Source organism: Myotis daubentonii, chromosome X, assembly GCF_963259705.1.
Source record: "Myotis daubentonii chromosome X, mMyoDau2.1, whole genome shotgun sequence".
NCBI classification, from domain to species: domain Eukaryota; kingdom Metazoa; phylum Chordata; class Mammalia; order Chiroptera; family Vespertilionidae; genus Myotis; species Myotis daubentonii.
This window is the reverse complement of record NC_081861.1, coordinates 126771497-126795443: the sequence shown is the minus strand read 5'-3', so window position 1 is coordinate 126795443 and position 23947 is coordinate 126771497. Positions and strand designations below refer to the sequence as shown.

Here is a 23947-nt window from a genome sequence, read left to right as displayed (position 1 = left end):
CCATCATATTTCTAATGGGCTTAACTGCAGTATTGGAAGAGTTAAGAAAAAGGCGGCAGTGCAGTACTTTCAGACTACAGGGTGGATCCTAGCATTTTATTTTCTTGACTTGGCCGGGAAATAAGAGGGGCCTTGGCCTGGGGAGTGGGGGGGCTGGTCTGGGAGCAGCAGAGCGGGTGGGCCCCCCGGAAGTCATGCTGCGCTGTTTAAACCTAAGGTGACCTAACGGATGGCGGGAGCGCCCGCCCGATCCTGGGCGCGGGGCGCGGCCATTGGTGACGCACGCCGGGGAGCGCGGCGCCCACGTTTCCACCATCGCCTTAGCGAGGCCTCACCCCTGCGCTCCAAGTTCGGGGCTGCGGGCGTCCGCGCTTCCTCCCTCCCGGAGGCGGGCCCGACCCCGCCCCTGCGCCCCGGGTGGCTCCCGGCGGCCCCTCCCACCTCCTATCCTCGGCCTCCCCGGCGCGGCGCAGTCCCACCAGCCGCTGGCTGAGCCGTCGCGCGGACCCCCCGTTTCCCGCGGCCGCCTCCCCAGGCATGGCCCAGGGCCTCGCCTCACTATGGCAGCAGCACGGCACAGCACGCTCGACTTCATGCTCGGCGCCAAAGGTGAGGACACGCGGCCGCCACCTGCCCCGCCGCCCCCGCCGCCCGGAGAGCCGGGGCCCGGCGAGGCGCACGCCGCGGCCGAACAATGCGCCCTGCGGGACCATGTGCACCGGCGGCCGCGGGGGAGGCCGCGCTCCGATCGCGCCCCGCTCCGTCCCGGCCGCAGCGCGGGGCCTGGAGGGGCCGCGCCGGGTGCCTCCTCCCAGCCAAGCCTCCCTCTGGGGCCCGGGTCGCCAAGCAGCCCCCCCCACCCCCCCGGGCGGGACAGCCATGGGGCGGGGGTGCAGGGGCGGCGGCGGAGCGAGGCGTGGATGGCGCGGGGCCGCCCGCGTGACCTTTTCCTGTTTTCCGCGGCGGGTAAATTCCCCCGCGGGGATGGGGACTCCCCTCGCGGGAGCTGGGGCTGGGGAAGGACCGTTCCGCGCTTGCAGAATTCTTGGGCGACTGCGTAGGAGATGAATCCCCCGGAAAGGGACCGGCGACGGGAAAAGGAAACGATTATTATTATGTGGGGTGTTGAATGGGGCGGGCGGGGGGCGGGGGAGTGAGGTCTAGGCGCGGGAGGCTTAGAAGACCAAGAGGCGACCAGAACCGAGGGCTGAGGAAATAGGAACCGTGTGCGGGAATTATGATGGGGAGTGGTATTTTGCAGGTTTTTCTCTAGGACCTAGACTAGAGTCTAGGTAGGACGTGCTTCTAACATGGGGGGAGGGGGCGGACTGCGGGCCTGGTGTTCTGATGGCTTTTAAACCTGTGGGAGCTGTAAACTGCAATCTGCCCTTCCCTCCCGTATGCCCCTTGGAGCATCTCGTCCATATCCTGCTTTTTCAGTGTTTTCCTTGAATTGGATGGATCAGCCCTTTTTGTTACCATTGAAAACACTGACTTTCTCACGTTCTCTTCCCGATTTTCGAACTTCTGAGTACTTACTTTGCATTTTCTCCCCCAAATGAATGGATCTCTCGAAGGGACAAGACTTAATAAAGTGGGGACTGGAGGAAGGTCTAGGTTTGCGCCCTGCCCTTCATGATTGGCCCTGCATGTGACTTTGGCCTTGTTTCTCCTCCTGAGTCTCATCTCCCCCCTGGTAAAAAAAGAAAATGGGGTGGCGGGAGAACAGTGCAGATTTCATAGGGCTTTTAATATTAAGGGAGTTGCCATAAACCACTACAGGTTGCTAAGTAATCTCATTGTATTTGGGTGGTCTGGAAGTGCCCTGGAGAAAACAAAGCTTTTTTTAGTTCCCACATTTCTTAGGTGAGGACGGAGGGAAAGGAGACTGCTGGGAAGAATCCAGAGGTAAAATGGTGATTGGGGAATGTAGCTGGTGGGGTGTGAGATAGCTAAGGTTTTGTCGAGTAGTCACCCTGCCAGCTAAAGCTGATAGTGAAGATTGTAGCATACTCAGTTTATTTATATATATATTTTAAAATACCTATATTTTTATTGATTTCAGAGAGAAGTGAGAGGGAGAGAGAGAAACATCGATGAGAAAGAATCGTTGATTGGCTGCTTCCTGCAAGCCCCAGCCACTGGGGCCCGAGGCCGCAACCCAGGCATGTGCCCTGACCAGGAATCCAATCGTGATCTGGTTCATAGGTCGATGCTCAACCATTGAGCCATACTGGCCAGGCTGTAGCATACTCAGTTTAGAGGTGAGGAGGTTGAGTGAGGATGGAGGAAGGAATACCTAGCTGCCAAGAGGTGAGGTTACCCTGTGGTAAGCACCTGTGAGCACTCACCTGTATTTAGCATGAGTTTCTAGGCTTTCAGTTTAATTCGGATGTTGCCTGCTGAAATGATGGCTGGTTCTGTGTTGTGTTGTAAAAGTGGGGGAAAACCTTCACATAACTGTATGAAGAAAAAGGGAGAGAACTTGAACATTGCCTGACACTGGCCAGAGAGGAAGAGAGAACCATGGATGTGCACTTTGGAAGGGAGCAGCAGAAACTGGCAGGTTCAGAGTTGGCAAGGTGTGAAAGTGACATCTAAATAATTGAGTTGTGCAAAAAGAAAATAAAGTAAAAAAGATCGAGGCGTATTCCCAGCCATTTATTCTTAATTCCCAGCCTGCTCTGCTAATCTTTTAAGTTGAGAAAGTTTTGATGGCACGGTGAAGAACATTCTACAAAGAAATAATTCTAAGGAAGGGATGTGTGTGTATGCATGCATCTATGTTAGATCTTGAATCCCTACATGAGTGTTTCGGCAGTAAGAGAAGCCTGATTCTTATTGTATTCCCCCCATCATTTGATATGGGAGGGAGGCATGTCACCCTCTCTTGTCAGTAGGTATCCAAACTTGTAAAACAAAGGGGCCTGGCTAGACCAGGCTCTTCTCAGTTCTTTTGGTTTTCATTAAAGGGCACTTTATGAGAGATCTACCACCTGTGAGGTCTCCAAAAACATTTAATTGATAATAATGAGTCCAAATACACGACTCTTGGCACGAGTATTGGATGTGACTCAAGGGTGAGTCAAAGCCTGTGGAGCCTTGATTTATGTTCTCTTTCCCATTTGTCAGTATTTTTCCCTAATCCTACAGTTCTATGATGTGATTTTAATGGAATTAAGCTTGAAGCATATAGAGTTACGTTACTGTGATTTCATGTAACTTGGTTACCAGTGCAAGCCAGGAGTACACAGCAGCCACTGGCCACTAAGGGCACTTTTACTGGTAAGTTGGGCCTGGTGATGCCTTTTGAGCATGCTGGCTGATGAGGTAACCCGGAAACTTTAATGTTTGCTAAAAAAAAAAAAAAAAAAAGGCTCATCTTTGGTCATCTTGCAAGTGAAGTACTGGACTCTGAGGACTCTTGAGCCCAGAAAACATTTTGTGATTTCTCAAGCTGAGAGGATAACAAGGATAAACATGTTCTGTGTTTGTATAGTTTAAGGATCTCTATACCGGTGGAGGATACCTTGCTTGTTTCTAGTTGTACGTGCTAGGCAGCCAGAATGCAGGTAAACAGAGGTGCCCTTTTAGAGCACAGTCTCTGGTTGGCCAATTAGCCCTGGAAGGTCTATCAATTCTTTTGATGTTCATCTTCCCCCTAGGCTGGGAGCATCTTTGAAGGCAGATCTCTAGGGTCTGTATTCTGGAAACGGTTCTGGAACATCATAGATGTTTGATAAGTGCTGGTTAAGTGGGCCCTATGGGTGTTATGGTAAAAGTGGAAAGCTAGCGCAAGTCCATTAGGGGAAAAGAAGGCCCATATTTACATTAATTAGAATTGAGGATGAGTCCTGAGTGGGAAAACCAAGTTTGTCTTTTGGACCACTGATCTATACTTTATATAGCAGGGGAAAAAGTGACTGCATCACTCATTCATGAATTTGTTTCATCATAAAAATCTTGTTTATAATAAATTAAGAACGGAAGGTTTAGGCTAGGGGTTCTTAACTTCTCGTGCCTTTGACACCCTCATAAGGGAAGCCTGTGGAGCTCTTCTCAGAACAAGAATTTTAAAGGTATAAAAGAACCCAATTCTTTAAAATGCAACTTGCAAATTAAAAAACAGAACAAAATATGTGGCATAGTAACATGTGCTTCTTTAGTAACACATTAAATAACATGACCTAGCAGCAGGCCATAATTTCGAAGTAGAGTGGAGAAAATTTATATAAAAGTGGTGATGTGGTAAGAAAACCTGTGATTTTATTGGTGACAATGGCCAGATGTAGTTGATAACGTGTGTTTTTATTTTATTTATTTATTTATTTATTTATTTATTTTAAAAAATATATTTTATTGATTTTTTACAGAGAGGAAGGGAGAGAGATAGAGAGTTAGAAACATCGATGAGAGAGAAACATCGATCAGCCGCCTCCTGCACATCTCCCACTGGGGATGTGCCCGCAACCAACGTACATGCCCTTGACCGGAATCTAACCTGGGACCCTGCAGTTCGCAGGCCGACGCTCTATCCACTGAGCCAAACCGGTTTTGGCAACGTGTGTTTTTAGCAGTATAATTGAAGAACATGATAAATCTTGATTCATAAAAAGTAAGGGCGTGTATTTTTTCCCATCCAAGTTCACTGCCCCCCTCCCCCTGAAGTGTGTCTCTTGGCCTCTTGGGAGCCCATGGACTCAGGTACAGATCCTCTAGGACAGTGGTTCTCAACCTTCCTAATGCCGCGGCCCTTTAATACAGTTCCTCATGTTGTGGTGACCCCCAATTTCATTGTTACAAATTGAACATCATTAAAGCATAGTGATTAATCACAAAACAATATGTAATTATATATGTTTTCCGATGGTCTTAGGCGACCCCTGTGAAAGGGTCGTTCGCCCCCCAAAGGGGTCGCGACCCACAGGTTGAGAATCGCTGCTCTAGGAGCTAGAGAGAACCGGACTGCCATTTCTGTATATTGTTTTGTTTTTTAAGGAGGTTGTTTCCACTCAAGGCCAGAGCTATAAGTGGAAGTCCCTGGTTGTTCTTCAAAACAACTCTTTGAACATGTAAAAGCTAATATTTATGAAATGCCTTCTTGGCTAGGCATTGCATTGCAAATTACTTTATGTAATCCTCACAACAACTTTTTGGTAGGTCTTGTTATCTCCATTTTAAGATGAATCAAGGGGCCCATTGAAGTTTTCCTCTTACTGGTGGGGTGGGTAGCTGGGATTCAAAGCTACGTCTGTTTGATTCCAAAACCTTTGATAATTCAACAACTGGGAAGCCTCAGTTTAAGGCAGTGATTCTCTGCAGCCCTGTCCCCCTCTTCACCCACCCCCAGGGATGTTTGGTGGTATCTGGAGACATTTTTGGTTGTCACAGCTGGGGAGAAGCAGGTATGCTGCTAAACATCCTACAGTGCACAGCAGCCTCCTGGCCCCCAGCATTGGCAGCACAAACTGTCAATAGTGCCGGAGTAGAGAACCCCATTGAAAGTTCTAACTATGGCTGTAGCAGTCAGTGGGATGACACACCATTAGCAAAATTCCCCTGGTTCTTTTTTCTTTTTTTAAAATATATTTTTATTGATTTCAGAGAGGAAGGGAGAGGGAGAGAGAGATAGAAACATCAGTGATGAGAGAGAATCATTGATCGGCTGCCTCCTGCACGCCCCCAACTGGGGATCAAGCCTGCAACCTGGGCATGTGCCCTTGACCGGAATCCAACCCAGGACTCTTTGGTCTGCAGGCTGTCGCTCTAGTCACTGAGCCAAACCGGCTAGTGCTGCCTTGTATTTGTTTAGCTGCTTTCTGGTGGAAGTATATGGCCATCTGGTGTTTAAAATAGCTGTAAGTTACTACCTCAACAATCCAGTTTTAAGTTCATCAAGTGTTTTTGTTATTCAAGAGTAGAAAAAGCTTTCCCCTTATCCTCTCAGCATTATCATGAACCCTTGTACACACTATGATAAACAACACACCCCTCCTCCCCACTTTAATTTAACAATTAAGCCTGGGGAGGGATGCCTGGAAGTGGGAAAATGCCCGCTAGGGTTCCACTTTAGATTGAATCATACTTTGGGAGGGGACAGAGTTCCTAGAATTAGCCGGTTTTAACCAGTTTTCTCTCAGTAGTTCTGATGTTGATTAAGTAGGTGAACTGCCATAAAAAAATCCTCATTTAAAAGTAAAACCCTTTGCCAAAACCGGTTTGGCTCAGTGGATAGAGCGTCGGCCTGCGGACTGAAAGGTCCCAGGTTCGATTCCGGTCAAGGGCATGTACCTGGGTTGTGGGCACAGCCCCAGTAGGAGATGTGCAGGAGGCGGCTGATCGATGTTTCTCTCCCATCGATGTTTCTAACTCTCTATCTCTCTCCCTTCCTCTCTGTAAAAAATCAATAAAATATATTTATAAAAAAATAAAAATAAAACCCTTTTTTTGCATAACCGCTTGGACACACAATAGGGTGGTAGAGGCCTGGGGCAGGGGGGGCGCGGGCTGGAGGGGGTCAATGGGGGGAAAAAGGGGGACTTATGAATACTTTCAGGAATAAGGATTAAAAAAATATATACTGTACTATGCACGTAACAAACAAACAAAACAAAACCCTTGCCCTGCCGGGTTGGGCGGAGTATCTGCCTGTGCACCCTGAATGGAAAGGTGGAGGGTTGATTCCCTGTCAGGGCACATACTTGGTTGTGGGTTCGATCCCTAGTCCGGACACATTTGGGAGGGAACGGGTTGATCTCTCTCTCTCTCTCTCTCTCTCTCTCTCTCTCCCTCCCCCTCCGCCCTCCCTCTTTCCCCCTGTGTATAAAATCAAAACAAAAAACCCCCTTGTGTCAGAAGCATTTGAGGCACCCGCCCACCTCAACCGCAATCAGCAAGTCTTGAAGTAACCACTACACTCTCTCACATTCCTTGCTCACTTTTTTTCCTGGCTCCAGTCCTTGGCCACAATCTCCCTACTTGTCTCCATTTTGAGGAAGGGTTCGGTCATCAGGAACTCAACGGATCATTTTCCCCTTACCCATTTTAGAACCCCCTTGAGCGTCCTCATTGTCCTCTAGATAAAGTCAAACTCCTTATCAACATTTATTTATTTATTTATTTATTTATTTATTTTCCTTATCAGCATTTACAAGGCCCATTTCTACCCAGTTCTCATCCCTGAACACACACTTCAGTCTCACACTCCTTGTGCTCCCCCCAAGTAGCCTGGACTCAGAATTGAAAGCTTTGGGGGAGGCGGGGTTTGACCTTTAGGTATTCATTCTCTGGGACCTTAAGTGTATTTGAAAATGTACTGTGGACTGTTTGCGGGGAGGCCCGCATTGGAGTCTGCCTTTATTTAACATGCTCTTTGGCTTTTTGGGGATTTTTTTTAACTGCTGTCCGCCAACTCTGCAATAGATTCTTTTTTTTTAAATTTACGTTTCTTTTATTTATTTATTTTTAAAAATATATATATTTTTATTGATTTCAGAGAGGAAGGGAGAGGGAGAGAGAGATAGAAACATCAATGATGAGAGAGAATCATTGATTGGCTGCCTCCTGGCACGCCCCACATTGGGGATCGAGCCCGCAACCCAGGCATGTGCCCTTGGCCAGAATCGAACCCAGGACCCCTCAGTCCGCAGGTTGACGCTCTACTCCCTGAGCCAAACCCGCTAGGGCAATTTACGTTTCTTGTTGCAAGTATTGCAGATGTCCCCCTTCCCCCCCCATTGACCCGTTTTAGCCCCCTGCCCTTCCCCTCCCCCACCATGTGCATATATGTATACATATATATATATACACACACACACACATATATATACACATGTGTGTGTGTAATATATATATATATATATATATATATATATATATATATATATATATATATATATATATATATATATTACACACACACATACACCCACACACACACTCACATATACACACATTCTTTGGTTACTCTTCCACCGCCTCTTCCACTCCCCTCGTCAGTCTGTTCCATGCTATTATGTCTCTGGGTCCATTGTGTTCAACAGAATAGATTTTATTTTAAAAAATGTGTTCTTACTGATTTTTAGAGAGAGAGGAAGGGAGAGGGGGAGAGAAACATCAGTGAGAGAGAAAAACGGCAAACATCAATCGGCTGCCTCCTGCATGCCCCCTATTGGGGATTGAGCCTGCAACCCAGGCATGTGTCCTGATGAAGAATCCAGCCGAAGATCTCTTGGTGCATGGGACACGCTCAAACCAACTGAGCTACACTGGCCAGGGCTACAATAAATTCTTAATTGCACCGATTATGCTCTATTTGACTCCAGGCTGAATAATTGCACATTGCTGGGAATTCGTTTTGTGAGCTCGCCATTAAAAATTTGTATAGGCCCTGGCTGGGTAGTTCAGTTGGTTAGTGCATCGTCCCAGTATGCCAAGGTTGCTGGTTCTATCCTCGGTCAGGGGACATATAAGAATCAAACAATGAATGCGTAACTAAGTGGAACAACAAATTGATGTCTCTGTCTCTCTCTCCCCCTTCCTCTCCCCCCTCCCTCCTTTCTTTTTTTTTTTTAAATATATTTTATTGATTTTTTACAGAGAGAAAGGGAGAGAGATAGAGAGTTAGAAACATCGATGAGAGAGAAACTTCGATCAGCTGCCTCCTGCACATCTCCCACTGGGGATATGCCCGCAACCCAGGTACATGCCCTTGACCGGAATCGAACCTGGGACCCTTCAGTCCGCAGGCCGACGCTCTATCCACTGAGCCAAACCGGTTTCGGCCCCTCCCTCCTTTCTTACCTTTCTTCCTCCCCTCTTCGCTCTCTCTATAATCGATAAAAAATTTTCTTTATGAACCACGATTCACTTTCGAGTGTAGTTCCAACCGTATACCCATTCCTTGAAGTCTGCAGAGGTCAAATATGATAAAATGGTTTGTGTTAGTTCTTATTTGGTAGTTCTCTAGTGTTTTACATGAGGGGATGACAGCTGTTATCAATTCTTAACTCCATAATCCAGGCATTAGGGATGATCCCCAGCCCAGCTGACAAGAGATAGGCATGTTTTCAAGTACTGTAATCTGAAGCCCTGCCTGTGATGTTTCTGGAGAGCAGCTTTCCAGTTCAATGTCTAATGGTTTGTCTGGTGGGTTTTTGGGGGGTAGGGGGCGGTTTTATTTTGCAGCGGAGGAGTTATCAATTTGGAATCTTCTTTGAATCCCCTTAATTGTATAATGAAATTGGCTGTTTGAATGGGCTCTCAGGTCTTTGCTACCTTCTTGGGAGACAGACTGAAGTGCTCTGGTCTCTCATAGCTTTGAAAACTTAGAGCTTCTGGCGTCAGACTTGACACCCGGGTAAGGCTTTAGGATTGGAATTGAGACCACCACGGTTATACTAACCCTTGGTAGGTAAGGATTAGTTAGAAAGTTACTGGATTGTGGTTGGGTGTCTGTTTAAAAATGTGTTCAACGAAGCTATTATTGAGTTTAGGTTTTGCAGCCTTGGAGCTTCCGGGCGTTTTAATCCACCATTTCACTGCAGTTGTAACCTAAGCCTGCTGGTGTGCCCGGCGGCTCCAACCACCATTTCATGGTCGTTTAATTACAGGCTCAGTTCTTTTGAGAAGTTGGGAAACCTCCTCAATTGGATCTGCAAACCAAGTATGTAAACCATTGCACAAATGCTCTTTTTAAACCCTTACAAGTAGGCACTTTTCCAGACCCCAGAAAAAACAACTGTGGGGCCCTAAGTTGTGGTGGGCCTGGATTTCGTTAAACGGATACTGTCCTCTGTGTTCTGGAAGGAGCCACTGAGCTGGTGCATAGTTTTGATCAAATGCATTTATGTGCTAAGCCGCAAACTCAAAAGGAGCCGGTATGAGCCCGCAAGTAGCATGCTCTGGATTCCTGAGTTGACTTGACCCGCCAGGTAGTTTCATTTACACCTTAATTTCTGTCTTTGCATGAAGGCTCTAACGATACCCAAATCCCACACACTGTGTTGTTGGGTGGGATGTCCAATAAAATGTTTGGAAGCGTGTCAAATGGTACATAGAATACGTAACACTAATTGCAATACTTAGGGCTGAGTACCTTGAAATCGTGCCAGTGGATAAAGATGCTCAGTTATAAAGAGGTGTGAATTTAACGTACAGAAATACAAGGAAAGTTCTGCTGGCAAAGATAGAGGCAGAAAGAATTGGGGTGGGCATGTGATGTGAAGGTTGATCTACTTATATAAAGGACCTCTTTGAGTTAGTAAAGCAGAATTTTAAAAAGACACTTTGATTTTTAAAATATGACTTCATTGGATTTGTGTGGCATGATTTTGTTTTTCTAGAATGGGAATTTCTGCAGTGAGAACCCTGACCAGTTTCTAGGATCTTGTTATATTTCACCAAATTGTCTCTTCCGAAGGACTGCAGATCATAGTGGTCAAGCCAGACTGATAGGCTAAGGGGCCTTCTGAATTTCTAGAGGTGAATATAGAATGCATCTCAAACTTGGTTCAAAATGCGACCCCTTTTTCTTAGAGTGGTTTTCAGGACCCGGGCCTTCGGTCACGCTTTGGGAAGCAGTAGTGGTGTAGGTTTTAGAAATAGTTTAAAACTGGAATTTTTGAACTACATAATGCTGCAGCTGGTTTATGTGGCACCGTTGGTTGAGAGTTCTGAGGAAGAGGGTTATAAGTGTGTTTGTCTAAATGTTTGATGTTCCTAAGTGGGTTTAGTCTAAGTTGGAGAGAGAGAAAAGGGCTTACCATCAGTTGATTCCCTTTGGTATGGAGTGCAAAAATATGATAGGACTTTTTTTTTTTTCCAAAGCATTTTGTGAATGTTAAATTGTTAGTGGATTTCCTGTGTGTGTGTTTTTTTCTTTGAATAAAGACCTGGCAGTTTACTTGAAGAAACTGCAGAAGCTGTTCAAGTAATGGTTCATGCATTTGTCTTTTTACATAAATTTGTTTGCTTTAAAAGCTACTCGTTTTAGACTATATATAGGATGTAGGTAGGGGGAAACCCAGATCTGGAATCCTATCACCAGTAGATGATCACTGTTGATGTTTAGTGTACGGGACCAATAAGCCATGTTCTTGTTGCATGTATAACTAGGGAAGGCAACGCAATGTCTTAATTAAAAGTACTAGATTTTCGCCCTAACCGGTTTGGCTCAGTGGATAGAGCGTCGGCCTGAGGACTGAAAGGTCCCAGGTTCGATTCCGGTGAAGGGCATGTACCTTAGTTGCGGGCACATCCCCAGTAGGAGATGTGCAGGAGGCAGCTGATCGATGTTTCTCTCTCATCGATGTTTCTGACTCTCTATCCCTCCCCCTTCCTCTCTGTAAAAAAATCAATAAAATAATATATTTTTAAAAAGTACTAGATTTTGGAGCATGACAGCTTGAGTTGGAATCCTGGTTGTACCACCACTGTGATGTTGGGCATGTTCTGTACCTCTCTGGCTTACTTGGCTGGCTACTTTAGTTACAGGATTAAATAACACCAGGGAGAGTGGACATCCTTGCCTCACAACCATTCAGTCTGTTACCATTGAGTATGATGCTAGCTGTGGGGTTTTTGTTGAGGACCTTTATCAAGTTATGGAAGTTCCCTTCTATTTCTTTCTTTTAAAAAAATACTTTTATTAATTTCAGAGAGGAAGGGAGAGGAGAGACAGAAACATCAATGATGAGAATCATTGATCGGCTGCCCCCTGCATGTCCCCTATTGGGGATTGAACCCATATCCCAGGCATGTGCCCTTGACAGAAATCTAACCAGGGACCCTTCAGTCCACAGGCTGATGCTCTATCCACTGAGCCAAACCAGCTAGGGCTATTTCTATTTTTCTGTGAGTTTTATTTTGAATGTCACATAACGTTTCTTGCATCATTTAATATCATGTGATTTTTCTTCTGTAGCCTATTAATATGGTGCATTACATGGAGCTTTAAAAATATTGAACCTGGAATAAATCCTGGAATGGCTGCTTATCATTATTATTATTATTCACCATTGAGGACAGTTTTTACATTGATTTTTAGAGAAAGTGGAAGGGAGGGAGAGTGAGGGGGGGAGAGAGAGAGAGAGAGAGAGAGAGAGAGAGAGAGAGAAACATTGATGTGAGAGAGACACATCTATTGGCTGCCTCCTGCAGGTGCCCTAGTTGGTTGGGGCAGGGAATTAAACCTGCAATCCAAGTAGTTGCCCTTGACTGGGAATTGGACTTGAAACCCAGGCTGGCCAGGGCTAATTATTGTTTTATGTTGTGGAAATTTTACTTGTTAAGGATTTCAAGGATTTGCCCAGGATTTGTTAAGGATTTTTGTGTTTATAATTCTGGCGGATATTGGTCTGGTCTGGAAGTTTCTTTTGGGGTCATTTGTGGTTTTGTGTTAGGATAATGGCTTCATTAAAATGAACTGGGAGGAGTTCGCTCCCTTTTTATTTTCTGGAAGAGATTATGTAGAATTGGTGTTAATTCTTTTTTAAATGTTTAGTAGAATTCTCCAGTGAAACCATCTGGCCTCGAGATTTTTCTTTTTTTCAGTTTTAAAAATTATACTTTCAATTTCCTTGTTAGTTAGAGGGCTGTTCAGATTATCTCTTTCATATTGGCGAATTAAAGGAATCGGCCCATTTCCTTCTCAACTTGTCAAATTTATTTGTGTAGAGTTGTTTGCAGTATTCCCTTATTATCCTTTTGGTGTTTGTAGTGATCTCTGTTGTTTATCCCTAATATTGGCAATTGTGCCTTTTCTCTCTCACTTTTTTTTTTTGTCAGTCTTGCTCAAGTTTGTCTATTTTATTACTTTTTTCCCTCAAAGAAATCTTTTTGCTTCATTTTTTTCAAGTTCATTGATTTCTGCTATTATCCTTATTATTTCCATCCTCTCTGTTGGGTTTACTTTTTCTAGGTTCTTGAAGTAGGAGCACAGATTAGTGAGTTGAGACTTTAAATATTCTCAATCTGTAGTGTGGGGTTTCTGTTAGCTGCTAACATCACTTCCATGTATTCTTAAAAAACAGCAGGGGCCTCGCCAGCATGGCTCAGTGGGTGAGTGTTGACCTTTGAACCAGGAGGTCACGGTTCGATTCCCAGCAGGGCATATGCCTGGGTTGCTGGCTCCATCCCAAGTAGGGGGTGTGTAGGAGGCAGCCGATCAATAATGTCATCATTGATGTTACTATCTCTCCCTCCCTCTCTGAAATAAAAAAAAAATAGATTTTTTGAAAAAAAGCTGGGGTCCTAATTATGTAGGTTATTAGCTGGTCCCCACCCCCACCCCCGCCTCCCCACATTTAATAATATTCCTCAGATTTTAAGAACATCGCTTCTGGAAATTCAGGTTGTAGAATTACAGCTAAAAGTGTCCCTATGCCTATTGGTTAGAAATTTAAAGCTGAAAACACTTTATACCAGGAGTCAACCAACTAAGGCCCTGGGCCAAATCCTGCTCTCTGGCCTATTTTAGTATGGGCCTCCAGCTGAGAATAAATTTGGCATTTTTAAAGGGTGGTAAAACACATGTAAACACACATTTGTGACAGAGAACTGCTTTGGCCTGCAAAGCCTGAAATCTTTCCTATGTGGCCCTTTACAGAACAAGTTTGCCCCGCGCTGCCTTTTCGCGAAGTCCCATGGCCTGCTTCAGAGCCATCTGCAAAAATTTACCAGTACGGATTCCCAGGCCCCGCATGGCCTTTTTCTCATCTGGAATCCATCTGCTCACAGGCCCCGCTCCGTGTCTGAGTTCTGACTTGTGTCCTTTGTCTTTCATCTCTGTGCTGTTCTGTGGTCACGCTTCATTGTCCAGTGCCCTCTAGGTGCTGACTAATCTCGGAGGTCCATTCTGAATGTCTTCGCTGAGTCAGCCCTGGTCAAAGTCAGAAGGGACAGTGCCGGCGCCTCAGGATCAGCTCTGATAGAAAGGTGAAATCTGACATCACAAAGTGCAAACTCCTTTATCTCTGCAAATGCTGTTTTTTGTCATTAATCCTCACCTGAGGATATTTTTCCATGGATCTTTTTTTAGAGGGAGTGGAAGAGAGAGGAAAAGACAAAGAGAAACATCGATGTGAGAGAAACACCTCGATTGGTTGCCTCCTGCATGTACCCCCACTACCAGGTCCCGGGCCTAGGAGGAGCCTGCGACCAAGGTACATGCTCTCAACCGAAATTGAACATGGGACGCTTTGGTCCGCAGGTCGACGCTCTATCCACTGAGCCAAACTTGCTAGAGCTGGAAATGCTATTTTTTAAAAATATTTTTTATTGATTTCAGAGAGGAAGGGAGAGGGAGAGAGAGAGAATAGAAACATCAGTGATGAGAGAGAATCATTGATCAGCTGCCTCCTGCAAGCCCCCTACTGGGGACAGAGCCGGCAACTTGGGCATGTGCCCTTGACCGGAATCGAACCCGGGACCCTTCAGTCTGCAGGCTGAAGCTCTCTATCCACTGAGCCAAACCAGTTAGGCCAGGCTATTTTATTTTTGATTCACAGCCCGGCATAGAAACTTGGCAGAAACCCTAGAATTGTTTATGGAAACATAAATGGTCATAGGTCCGACCTGTGAAGGATTCTGTCCACCTAAAGTTCGTGGGAAGAGAGCTGGATATTCCTGCTACTGGTTAGTGCTCCTCCCTGGATAGGAAAAGCAGCAGTCCCACAGTTACTACTTTGGGAAAGAAATCTGTTCTGGGTCGAGCTGAAGGGAACCATTGCTGTCTGACCTCAGGCCAGCCTGGAACTTGTTCTCATCCGCTGCCCTGTGACAAGAGGGTATAGCCCAGTGATGGCGAACCTATGACACATGTGTCAGAGGTGACACGCGAACTCATTTTTTTGGTTGATTTTTCTTTGTTAAATGGCATTTAAATATATAAAATAAATACCACAAATATAAGTCTTTGTTTTACTATGGTTGCAAAGATCAAAAAATTTCTATATGTGACACGGCACCAGAGTTAAGTTAGGGTTTTTCAAAATGCTGACACAACGAGCTCAAAAGGTTCGCCATCACTGGTATAGGGAGAGGTGGCAGGTAGCAGCTGGGACCCCTTTCACACCTCATGGTGGACTCCAGATGGCAGTTTTCAACTAAAGGTAAGGGCTGGTCATATTTCCTGGCTCAGGTACCTTAAGTCTTCTCCTGTTCTCTAACCTCAAGCCCTACACGTCCCCTCTTGCCGACTGGCATGTCCGTTTTATGATGCTACGGGGCCTGCTTTTCTGTCACACCTTTCACTTCTTCCTGTTGGGATGCATGAAGTCCCTAGAGAGGGCCCTTTATGGCCTTGACCTTGTCTCTGCCTCCTCCCTGGGTGATTGTCCCCTTTTCTCTTGCACAGCTCTGGCCTGACTTTACTCCTTCCTCGTGTCTGAAAAGATGTCCCTTAGCCCATGGAGTCCGAGCATGCCTTATGTTGCTCGAATGATTCCTTCTGGGAGAGGGCAGGTGGCCCGGTGTTAGCATCTCCTGATCACAAACTGTTACCTCCCCTCCCAAATGAAAGCCAGGTTTTTGCATAATCTCCCCTTTCTGTACCTTATTTATTTAAAATATATTTTTATTGGTTTCAGAGAGGAAGGTAGAGGGGAGAGGGATAGAAATATCAAAGGTGAGAGCGAATCATGGATCGGCTGCCTCCTGTTTGCCCCACACTGGGGATTGAGCTCACAACCCGGGCATGTGCCCTGACCGGGAATCTAACTGTGACGTCCTGGCCCATAGGTAGACACTCAACCACTGAGCCAAAGCCAGCTGGGCCTCTGTGCCTGTTTTTTTTTAAAATTTTTATTGATTTCAGAGAGGAAGGGAGGGAGGGAGGGAGGGAGGGAGAGAGAGAGGAGAGAGAGAGAGAGAGAGAGAGAGAGAGAGAGAGAGAGAAAGAAACATCACTGATGAAAGAGAATTATTGATCGGCTGCCAACTGCATGCCCTCTACTGGGGATCGAACCTGCAACCTGGTCATGTGCTCTTGACTGGAATTGAACCCGAGACCCTTTAGTCCGCAGGCCAATGCTCTATCCACTGAGCCAAACCAGCTAGGGTCCTGTGCCTTATTTTTAACTCTTGGCTAGCCTCTCACATGGGCTTAACTAAGAATGTGAGGACCGTAGAGTTTGAGCCACTTGACAACTCCATGGAGGTGCCACCCTCTCTGTGCTGATTGAGGATTGTGGAGGAAACAGGTTTAGCAGGAAGAAGAGGGTACGGTACTGTATTAGTGTTTGGATTCCAAACTAAGGATGGATTAGGATTGTGTATTGTAAATTATATTTTTATAAACCCTCCTTTAATTTTGTAGGAAGATTGGCTCCTGGAATCCCTGGGTTGGTGTTATTTTAATGTAGAACGAGGCTCCTGTCCCTTTTCCAGTCAGTGTTGGGGATGATGGGAAATGCCCCTTTAACTGCCCTCCTGCAGCGGGAAGGGGAAGGCCCAGCTGTGAAATAATTAGCAGCACATTTACAATATGCCAAGTGTACTGGAATGTGAGTTTTAAGAAGTGGTCATTGTGCTGGTACTGCAAACAGTCCCATATGGTTTTCCTGAATGTACATTTGCCTAGAAAGAACTTGGTTACCTCTGTGTCGGGTTGTATGGCTCCCAATCTAACTTAAGTGGGCCTTTTTCTTTTTTTCTATAGTTATTTTTTCCTGGTAAAGTTGTCTTCTCAATGAACATCAGAAATTGCTCTGAAAATAAGCCCTCCATATTGTTTGTCATTGTCCCTTTCTGTATTTTGCAGCCCCACCTCAGTGTTGTAAGTTTATTTTTTGGGATAAAATTGCCATTTAACATTATACTGGCTTCGGGTGTACAATGTGATTTGATATTTGCGTATATTGCAAAATGATAACCACAATAAGTGAGTTAACATTCATCATGACACAGTTACAATTTTTTATCTTGTGATAAGAACTTGTAACATCCACTCTCCAGGCAGCTTTCAAATATACAATATAGTGTTATTAACTACTAGAGGCTCGGTGCTTGAGATTTGTGTACTGGGGGGGGGGGTCCGTCAGCCCAGCCTGTGTCCTCTTGCAGTCCGGGACCCCTTGGGGGATGTCCCCCAGGGATCAGACCTACTAAGCTGGCAATCAGACATCCCTCTCACAGTCTGGGGCTTGCAGTCCAGAACCCCTTGCTTCTTACTGCCTACCTGGAGCTGAGGCGGGAGAGGCTCCTGCCACCGCCACTGCACTTGCCAGCCGTGAGCCCGGTTTCTGGCTCAGTGGCGCTCCCCCTGTGGGAGTGCACTGACCACCAGGAGGAAGCTCCTGCATTGAGTGTCTGCCCCCTGGTGGTCAGTGCACATCATAGCAACCGATCTGCCGTTTGGCCGATTTGCATATTATGTTTTTATTATATAGGACTAGAGGCCTGTTGCACGAAGAGATTCGTGCAAAAAGCCTTCTCTTCTCCTGGCTGCCAGCACAGGTTTTCCTCCGGCACCCGGGACCCAGGCCTTCGCTCCAGCTGGAGCCGCCTTCAGTCTTCCGTCTTTGCTGCCCCGGCTTGCCTTCAGTCTTCCCTCTGCCTCTTGGAGCTTACGTATGCAAATTAACCGCCATCTTTGTTAGCAGTTAATTTGCATATCGTGCTGATTAGCCAATGGGAGGGAGGCATAGCGAAGGTATGGTCAATTACCATGTTTGTCTATTATTAGATAGGATAGTCACCATGCTGTACTTTGCTGCTGTGATTGAACTGAGGCACTGGTAGGAAAGTCATCTACAGCACCTGGGACAGTGCCCGTACACAGCAGCCACTCAGACACTTGCTATTTGGAGATGGATGGTGACTGGTGGGGATGGGTAGGAAGACCATCCCTTGAAACCCCTTTAATCTGGTGCCTAGGCCTGGCTAATGGTTGATTACAGGGAAGAAACCCACTTCTGGAAATTTCTCTTGCTTTGGTTACTTCACAGTACCCAAGAATCTAAAAGTGCAGCTTATGTATTTGGTTTTTGGGGGGATAGCTTTATTGAGATATGACTCAAATGTCATATGATTCCCCCATTTGAAGTATAATAGTACATTTCAGTGATTTTTCAGTGCTGTCAGCCCTATCCATCTTTGGATTTAACCAGCTGCAGATAGAAAATATTTGAGAGATAAACCAAAGAACTTATATACTTATATGCATGGCCCATGGATATGGGCAATAGGGTAGTGAAGACCTTGGGGAGGGTTAAATAGGGCCTGGGAAGAGGGGGATAAAGAAGGGTGAAATGGGAAATATCTGTAATACTATCAGCAATCTATACAGTGGGGCCTTGACTTACGAGTTTAATTCGTTCCAAGACCAAGCTCGTTAAGGAGCTCGTTAACTCAAATTACTCTATCAACTCAATGCAAAAAATCGGCCAAGAGACAGCTGGTATCTCAATAAACTCGTTAGTCTGGACACTCGTAAGTTAAGGCCCCACTGTAATAATAAAAGCATAATATGCTAATTAGACCAGATGTCCTTCCGGACATCCTTTGGGACGACCTTCTGGATGAAACCGGGGCTGCTAGGGAAGCCTGGGTCCTGGGTGCCAGAGGGAAGCCGTTGCTGGCGGCTGGGGGAAGGAAGGCCTACTCTTGCATGAATTTTGTGCATTGGGCCTCTAGTAAAAATATATTTTATTTATTTTATTTTATTATTTTATTTTTTTAAATATATTTTATTGATTTTTTACAGAGAGGAAGGGAGAGGGACAGAGAGTTAGAAACATCGAGGAGAGAGAAACACCGATTAGCTGCATCTTGCACACCCCCTACTGGGGATGTGCCTGCAACCAAGGTACATGCCCTTGACCAGAATCGAACCCGGGACCATTCAGTCCCCAGGCCGATGCTCTATCCACTGAGCCAAACCGATCAGGGCAAAAATATATTTTAAAAATACTTGAAAAAAGTTCATTGTTCCTGAGTGAACATGGATAGACCTTTTTTCTTGGAATTATTCTCTAAACCAGTGATTTTCAACCTTTTTCATCTCATGACACACAAACTAATTACTAAAATTCTGTAGTACACCAAAAGAAGTATTATATATTTTTTCCGATCTGACAAAAAATAGATACAATTTTTTAAAAATATATTTTTATTGATTTCAGAGAGGAAGGGAGAGGGAGAGAGAGAGATAGAAACATCAGTGATGAGAGAGAATCCTTGATTGGCTGCCTCCTGAACACCCACACTGGGGATGGAGCCCGCAACCCAGACATATGGCCTGACCAGACCAGGAATTGAACCATGAGCTCCTGGTTCATAGATCGATGCTCAACCATTGAGCCACTCCGGTTGGGCCAAAAACAGGTATAATTTTGATTCATTCACACTGGACGGCTATTGATGTGTTGACTGTTGTCATTTTTCTGTTTGACAGTCTACGGCAGTGGTCGGCAAACTGTGGCTCGTGAACCACATGCGGCTCTTTGGCCCCTTGAGTGTGGCTCTTCCACAAAATACCGACTTCTGTGCATGGGCCACGAAGTTTCAATCGCACTGTACATGCACGCCTGCACGTGGTATTTTGTGGAAGAGCCACACTCCTGGGGCCAAAGAGCTGCATGTGGCTCGCGAGCTGCAGTTTGCTGACCACTGGTCTATGGGAAAAGAGGTCAGTGCCCCTGGCTGAATAGTCAGGTATGGCATGTTTTAAAAATTCTTGTGACACACCAGTTGAAAATTGCTGCCCTAAACAGTAAAGTATAACAACTATGTACATAGCATTTACATTATATTATTATATGTAACCTAGAGATGATGTAAAGCTTATGGAAGGATATGCATAATTTAAATGCAATGCTACACCATCCTATATAATAAAAGGGTAATATACAAATGGACTGAACTGCGGAACAACCGGTCACTATGACGTGCACTGACCACCAGGGGGCAGACGCTCAACGCAGGAGCTTCCCCCTGGTGGTCAGTGTGCTCCCAAAGGGCTCATGGCTGGCGAGCACAGTGGTGGGAGCCTCTCCAGCCTTCACGGCAGTGCTAAGGATGTCCGGCTGCCGGCTTAGGCCTGCTCCCTGAGGTCTCCTGGACCCCTCCCGCCGCCTGCCTCCAGTGCACGAATCTCGTGCACCAGGTCTCTAGTTTTATATAAGGCCCTTAAGCATTCCTGAATTTTGGTATCCATTGTGTACTCAGAGTCAAGCTACTATCACCACAATTTTAGAATATTTTCATCACCCCAGACAGAAACCTGTGCCCCTTAGGCATTATCCCCATTCCTCCCAGCCCTGGCACCCACTAATTTGCCTTTTGTGTTTAGGGATTTGCCTTTTCTGGCTATGTCAGATAAATGAGGTTATATAGTATATGGTCCTGTGTGACTGGCTTCTTTCACTCAGGGTCATGTCTTCAAGGGCCATCCATGTTGCAGTGTGTGTCAGTGCTGTGTTTCATCTATTGCTGAATAGTTCAAGGTATGAACATAACATGTTTTGTTTATCCATTTATAACATTTTGGCCAATTGGGGTATTTGCACTTTTTGATTATTATGAATCATGTTCTGAACATTCCTATTGGCTTGGGTTTTGTGCAACGAGATTAATCATCTTGCTGCTTTACATAAAGAACTGGACGTGGGACTATAAGACCAAGCTGTCCAAGTAAGACGGGCCTGAGGAAACCATCTGCTTGACCTTCACTGTAATCCCTGGAAATGCATTGGGCCTCTGAATGTGTGAGAAGTCTCCTGATACACAGACACTAGGTTAAAATTTAAAAATTAAAACAATCTTTAAAATTAAAAAAAATATATATTATTGATTTCAGAGAGGAAGGGAGAGAGATAGAAACATTGATGAGAGAGAATCATGGATAGGCTGCCTCCTGCACACTCCCCACTGGGGATCAAGCCCATAACCCAGGCATGTGCCCTGACCAGGAATTGAACCATGACCTTCAGGTTCATAGATTGATGCTCAACCACTGAGCTATGCCAGCTGGGCAAAAATTAAAGCAATCTTAATGTCATTTTAAATTTAAGCTCTTGTGAAGTATGAAGACTGTTTCTGTATATCATTTGATTTCAGTGATCCGGACTCACTGCCAGTCAACATTCATGTTTTTGATTATACCTAGCATATCCTTGGGGAGTTCAGAAGATATTCTCTAAGCCTTAGGCAGTTGTGAGCAAGCTGCTTGGGTGAGAGGGAGCCCAAAAGGAATGCTGTACTCTTTTGTTAGTCTCAGAGGGGTTAAGCCAGTCATGGTGGTAACCCTAGAACAGGCTTTTGTTTTAACTTAATATAATTTACATGGAGTGCATTTTAGTGTACAGTTCTTGGAGTTTTGACCAATGCAGTGTATCTACCGCCCACTGTCAAGATTAGGCCCTCCGAGCGGAGTTTTGAATCAGATACTTGAATGATTTCTAACTGTATTGGAGTCCAGAGGCCTATCAAGAAAACCAGAAAGCTGGTTTATGTGGGAAGAGAAACTGCACAGCCCAAGTCTGGCTTTTAGGTGCTCTGACATCAGTCTCGGGATTTGAGGAAAGGATACCTGTGTCTTTGCTTCCTCTTGCAATGAGCTGCTCACGCAGGTGATGGAGTGGGGGTGGGCCCTGTCCACTGAAGGGCCCTCTGACCTGGATTTAAAGGGGAAGTGTAGGTGTGGGAGGCCGACCAGAGTGAGTGGGTAATCAGGTAGGAGGACGGTACAGGGCTCTGGAAACATCAGGGTCTGGGGAGTGGGAGATGGGCTGGCAGGTGGCTGGGCTTTGGGCCTCACGACTTGGGCACGGTGCAGTGATGGGATAATTAACCACCCCATGGAACTTAAATAGATTGAGCTGTTGTGGAAGAGAGACCTAGGAGACAAAGAAACGGAAGGGGGGTAGGGGGCGGGGGGGGGGTGCTGAGGGAGGCCTTGGCGGTGGAATTTCCAGCCTGCATAATTAAAGATAAGCTTGACAAGAATAGAAATTCATCTCCTAGTTTCATAAGCTGCTTGAATGTGTGAGAGAAAGAGCGGAAAGGAACGTGGCCACAAATTGTCTATTCTTACCCCCTAATCCCCCTAATTTCACAGGTGAGCCTAGTGTAGCTCTGGCCCCTGATCCCAGCAGACTGGTGGTGGCTTGGTGCAGTCTGATTGCCCTGCGGAAAGAGTGGCCTCCAGTAAGGCAGAGACTGGGATTGGGTAGTTTAAAGAAACTCTGCACACCTTTTATCCTAAGTTGTCTTATTTGAAGTTTTTTGAATTTTTTTATTTTAGAGAGGGGGGGTAGGGGGAGAGAGAAAGATGGAAGGAAGGAGGAAGGGGGAGAGAGAGAGAGAGAGAGAGAGAGAGAGAGAGAGAGAGAGAGAGAGAGAGAGAGAGAGAAGAGAAATATTGATTTGTTGTTCCACTTTAGCTAAGTATTCGTGGGTTGATGCTTTTATGTACCCTGACCGGGGTTCAAACCCACAACCTTGGTGTATAGGGATGACACTGTAACCAACTGAGCTACCCGGTCAGGGCTTAGTTGAAGTGTTTGAAATTGAAAAAAGACTTCAAGGTGCAAGTTAAGGCCATTGATGGAAAGAGTCAAGAGTTTTTCTGGATTGCTTATTTCCCAAGGGCAGCCTCTCTGCCAGGGGTCCTCAAACTACGGCCCGCGGGCCACATGCAAATACAAATATTGTATTTCTTCCCGTTTTGTTTTTTTTACTTCAAAATAAGATACGTGCAGTGTGAATAGGAATTTGTTCATAGTTTTTTTTTTAAACTATAGTCCGGCCCTCCAACTGACTGAGGGACAGTGAACTGGCCCCCTGTTTAAAAAGTTTGAGGACCCCTGCTCTAGTCTAATGGAATCCACTTTGTTACGAGGGTTAAAGCATTTTAGCCTCTTAAAGCTGAAGAAGTGGGGCTATAACAAATATGTTTTCCCGCCTTTTTGCCAGGGTGCCTGGTGTCTTAGGTTTTTATCCAACAAGAATCCTTCAATTTGTTGGGCTACTAATGCATGTACAGATTTGGGATTCGGGCATCTGGAGCTGATGATCAGGGTCAGAGGACTGAGGTTCATTCGCTTAGGCCAATAAATGGATCCCTGTGAGAAAATGAAGAAGGGAGATGAAACTTGGGCCTTCACCCCCCTCCTCCGCACCCAAGTTAAAGTTATTGCTGAATAAACGCACACAGAGTGGGCATTGATCTGGAAATGGGGACATGGAGTTTTCCAGGGGACAAAGGACACATTTTGCCCTGGGATAGGCGCCTATGATTCTGCACACTTTAGAAGGCTCTGAGTCCTACGCAAGTTATTACGAATCATTCTTGCCTGGCCAGAGTTTTCTAAGAACTTTTGCTGAACAACATTTTATTAGCCTGGTTTGTCTTACAATGTCTACTTGAAAGCTGGTGGTTCTATCCTCCTTTAGAATTTGAATCCACTTTGGAATTTTCTGAATTGTAGGCATTTTATGGCATTGCCATTTGTGTTGCCAAAGTTGGGTATGCTCTGACCCAGGCTCATTTTCACTTGTGTGTAGAGCACCTAGTCGTTTTCAAGGTATTCTGTCCCTGGGCAATTGAGGAATGGGGCCTTTTTTTCCCATTGGGGGGGGGGGCGGCTACTCACATTTAGTAGATATGGCTGGGTTTACCAAAGTCCTGTGGAGGGATAGGACAGTCATTTAACCATATTGTCAACCCCAGTTGAGGAACCCTGATAGAGTCAAGTACATTTTGCTTGGTCATGTTACATGCTCCTAGACAGGCATGAAGGTTGAAATTTTGGTGACTCGAGTATAATTAGTTTGGATATTGTGGGGATTTCTCTTTTTTTGTATCTAGTGGTTAGATCAGTGCTTCTCAACTGTGGCTGCATATTGGAATTTCCCTGGGATCTTTAAAAAATGCTGGTGCCTGAGTCCCACCTCCAAATTTTTATTTAATTGGTCTAGGACAGCCGTGGGCAAACTATGGCCCGCT

At 45.5% G+C, this 23947-nt stretch overlaps 1 protein-coding gene across 2 annotated transcripts in view; it reads left to right on the top strand.

The window, feature by feature from the left end:
- Window positions 1-232: 232 nt before the first annotated feature.
- SMS (spermine synthase) overlaps window positions 233-23947 on the top strand; it is a 60371-nt gene continuing 36656 nt past the window's right edge. The window contains exon 1 of one of the 2 annotated variants that reach the window (XM_059680471.1): window positions 233-609. In XM_059680471.1, the coding sequence (XP_059536454.1) occupies window positions 561-609 (49 nt within the window). In that variant the 5' untranslated portion in view covers window positions 233-560. The remainder of the gene's footprint in view (window positions 610-23947) is intronic. The other variant, XM_059680470.1, reaches the window with a different exon arrangement.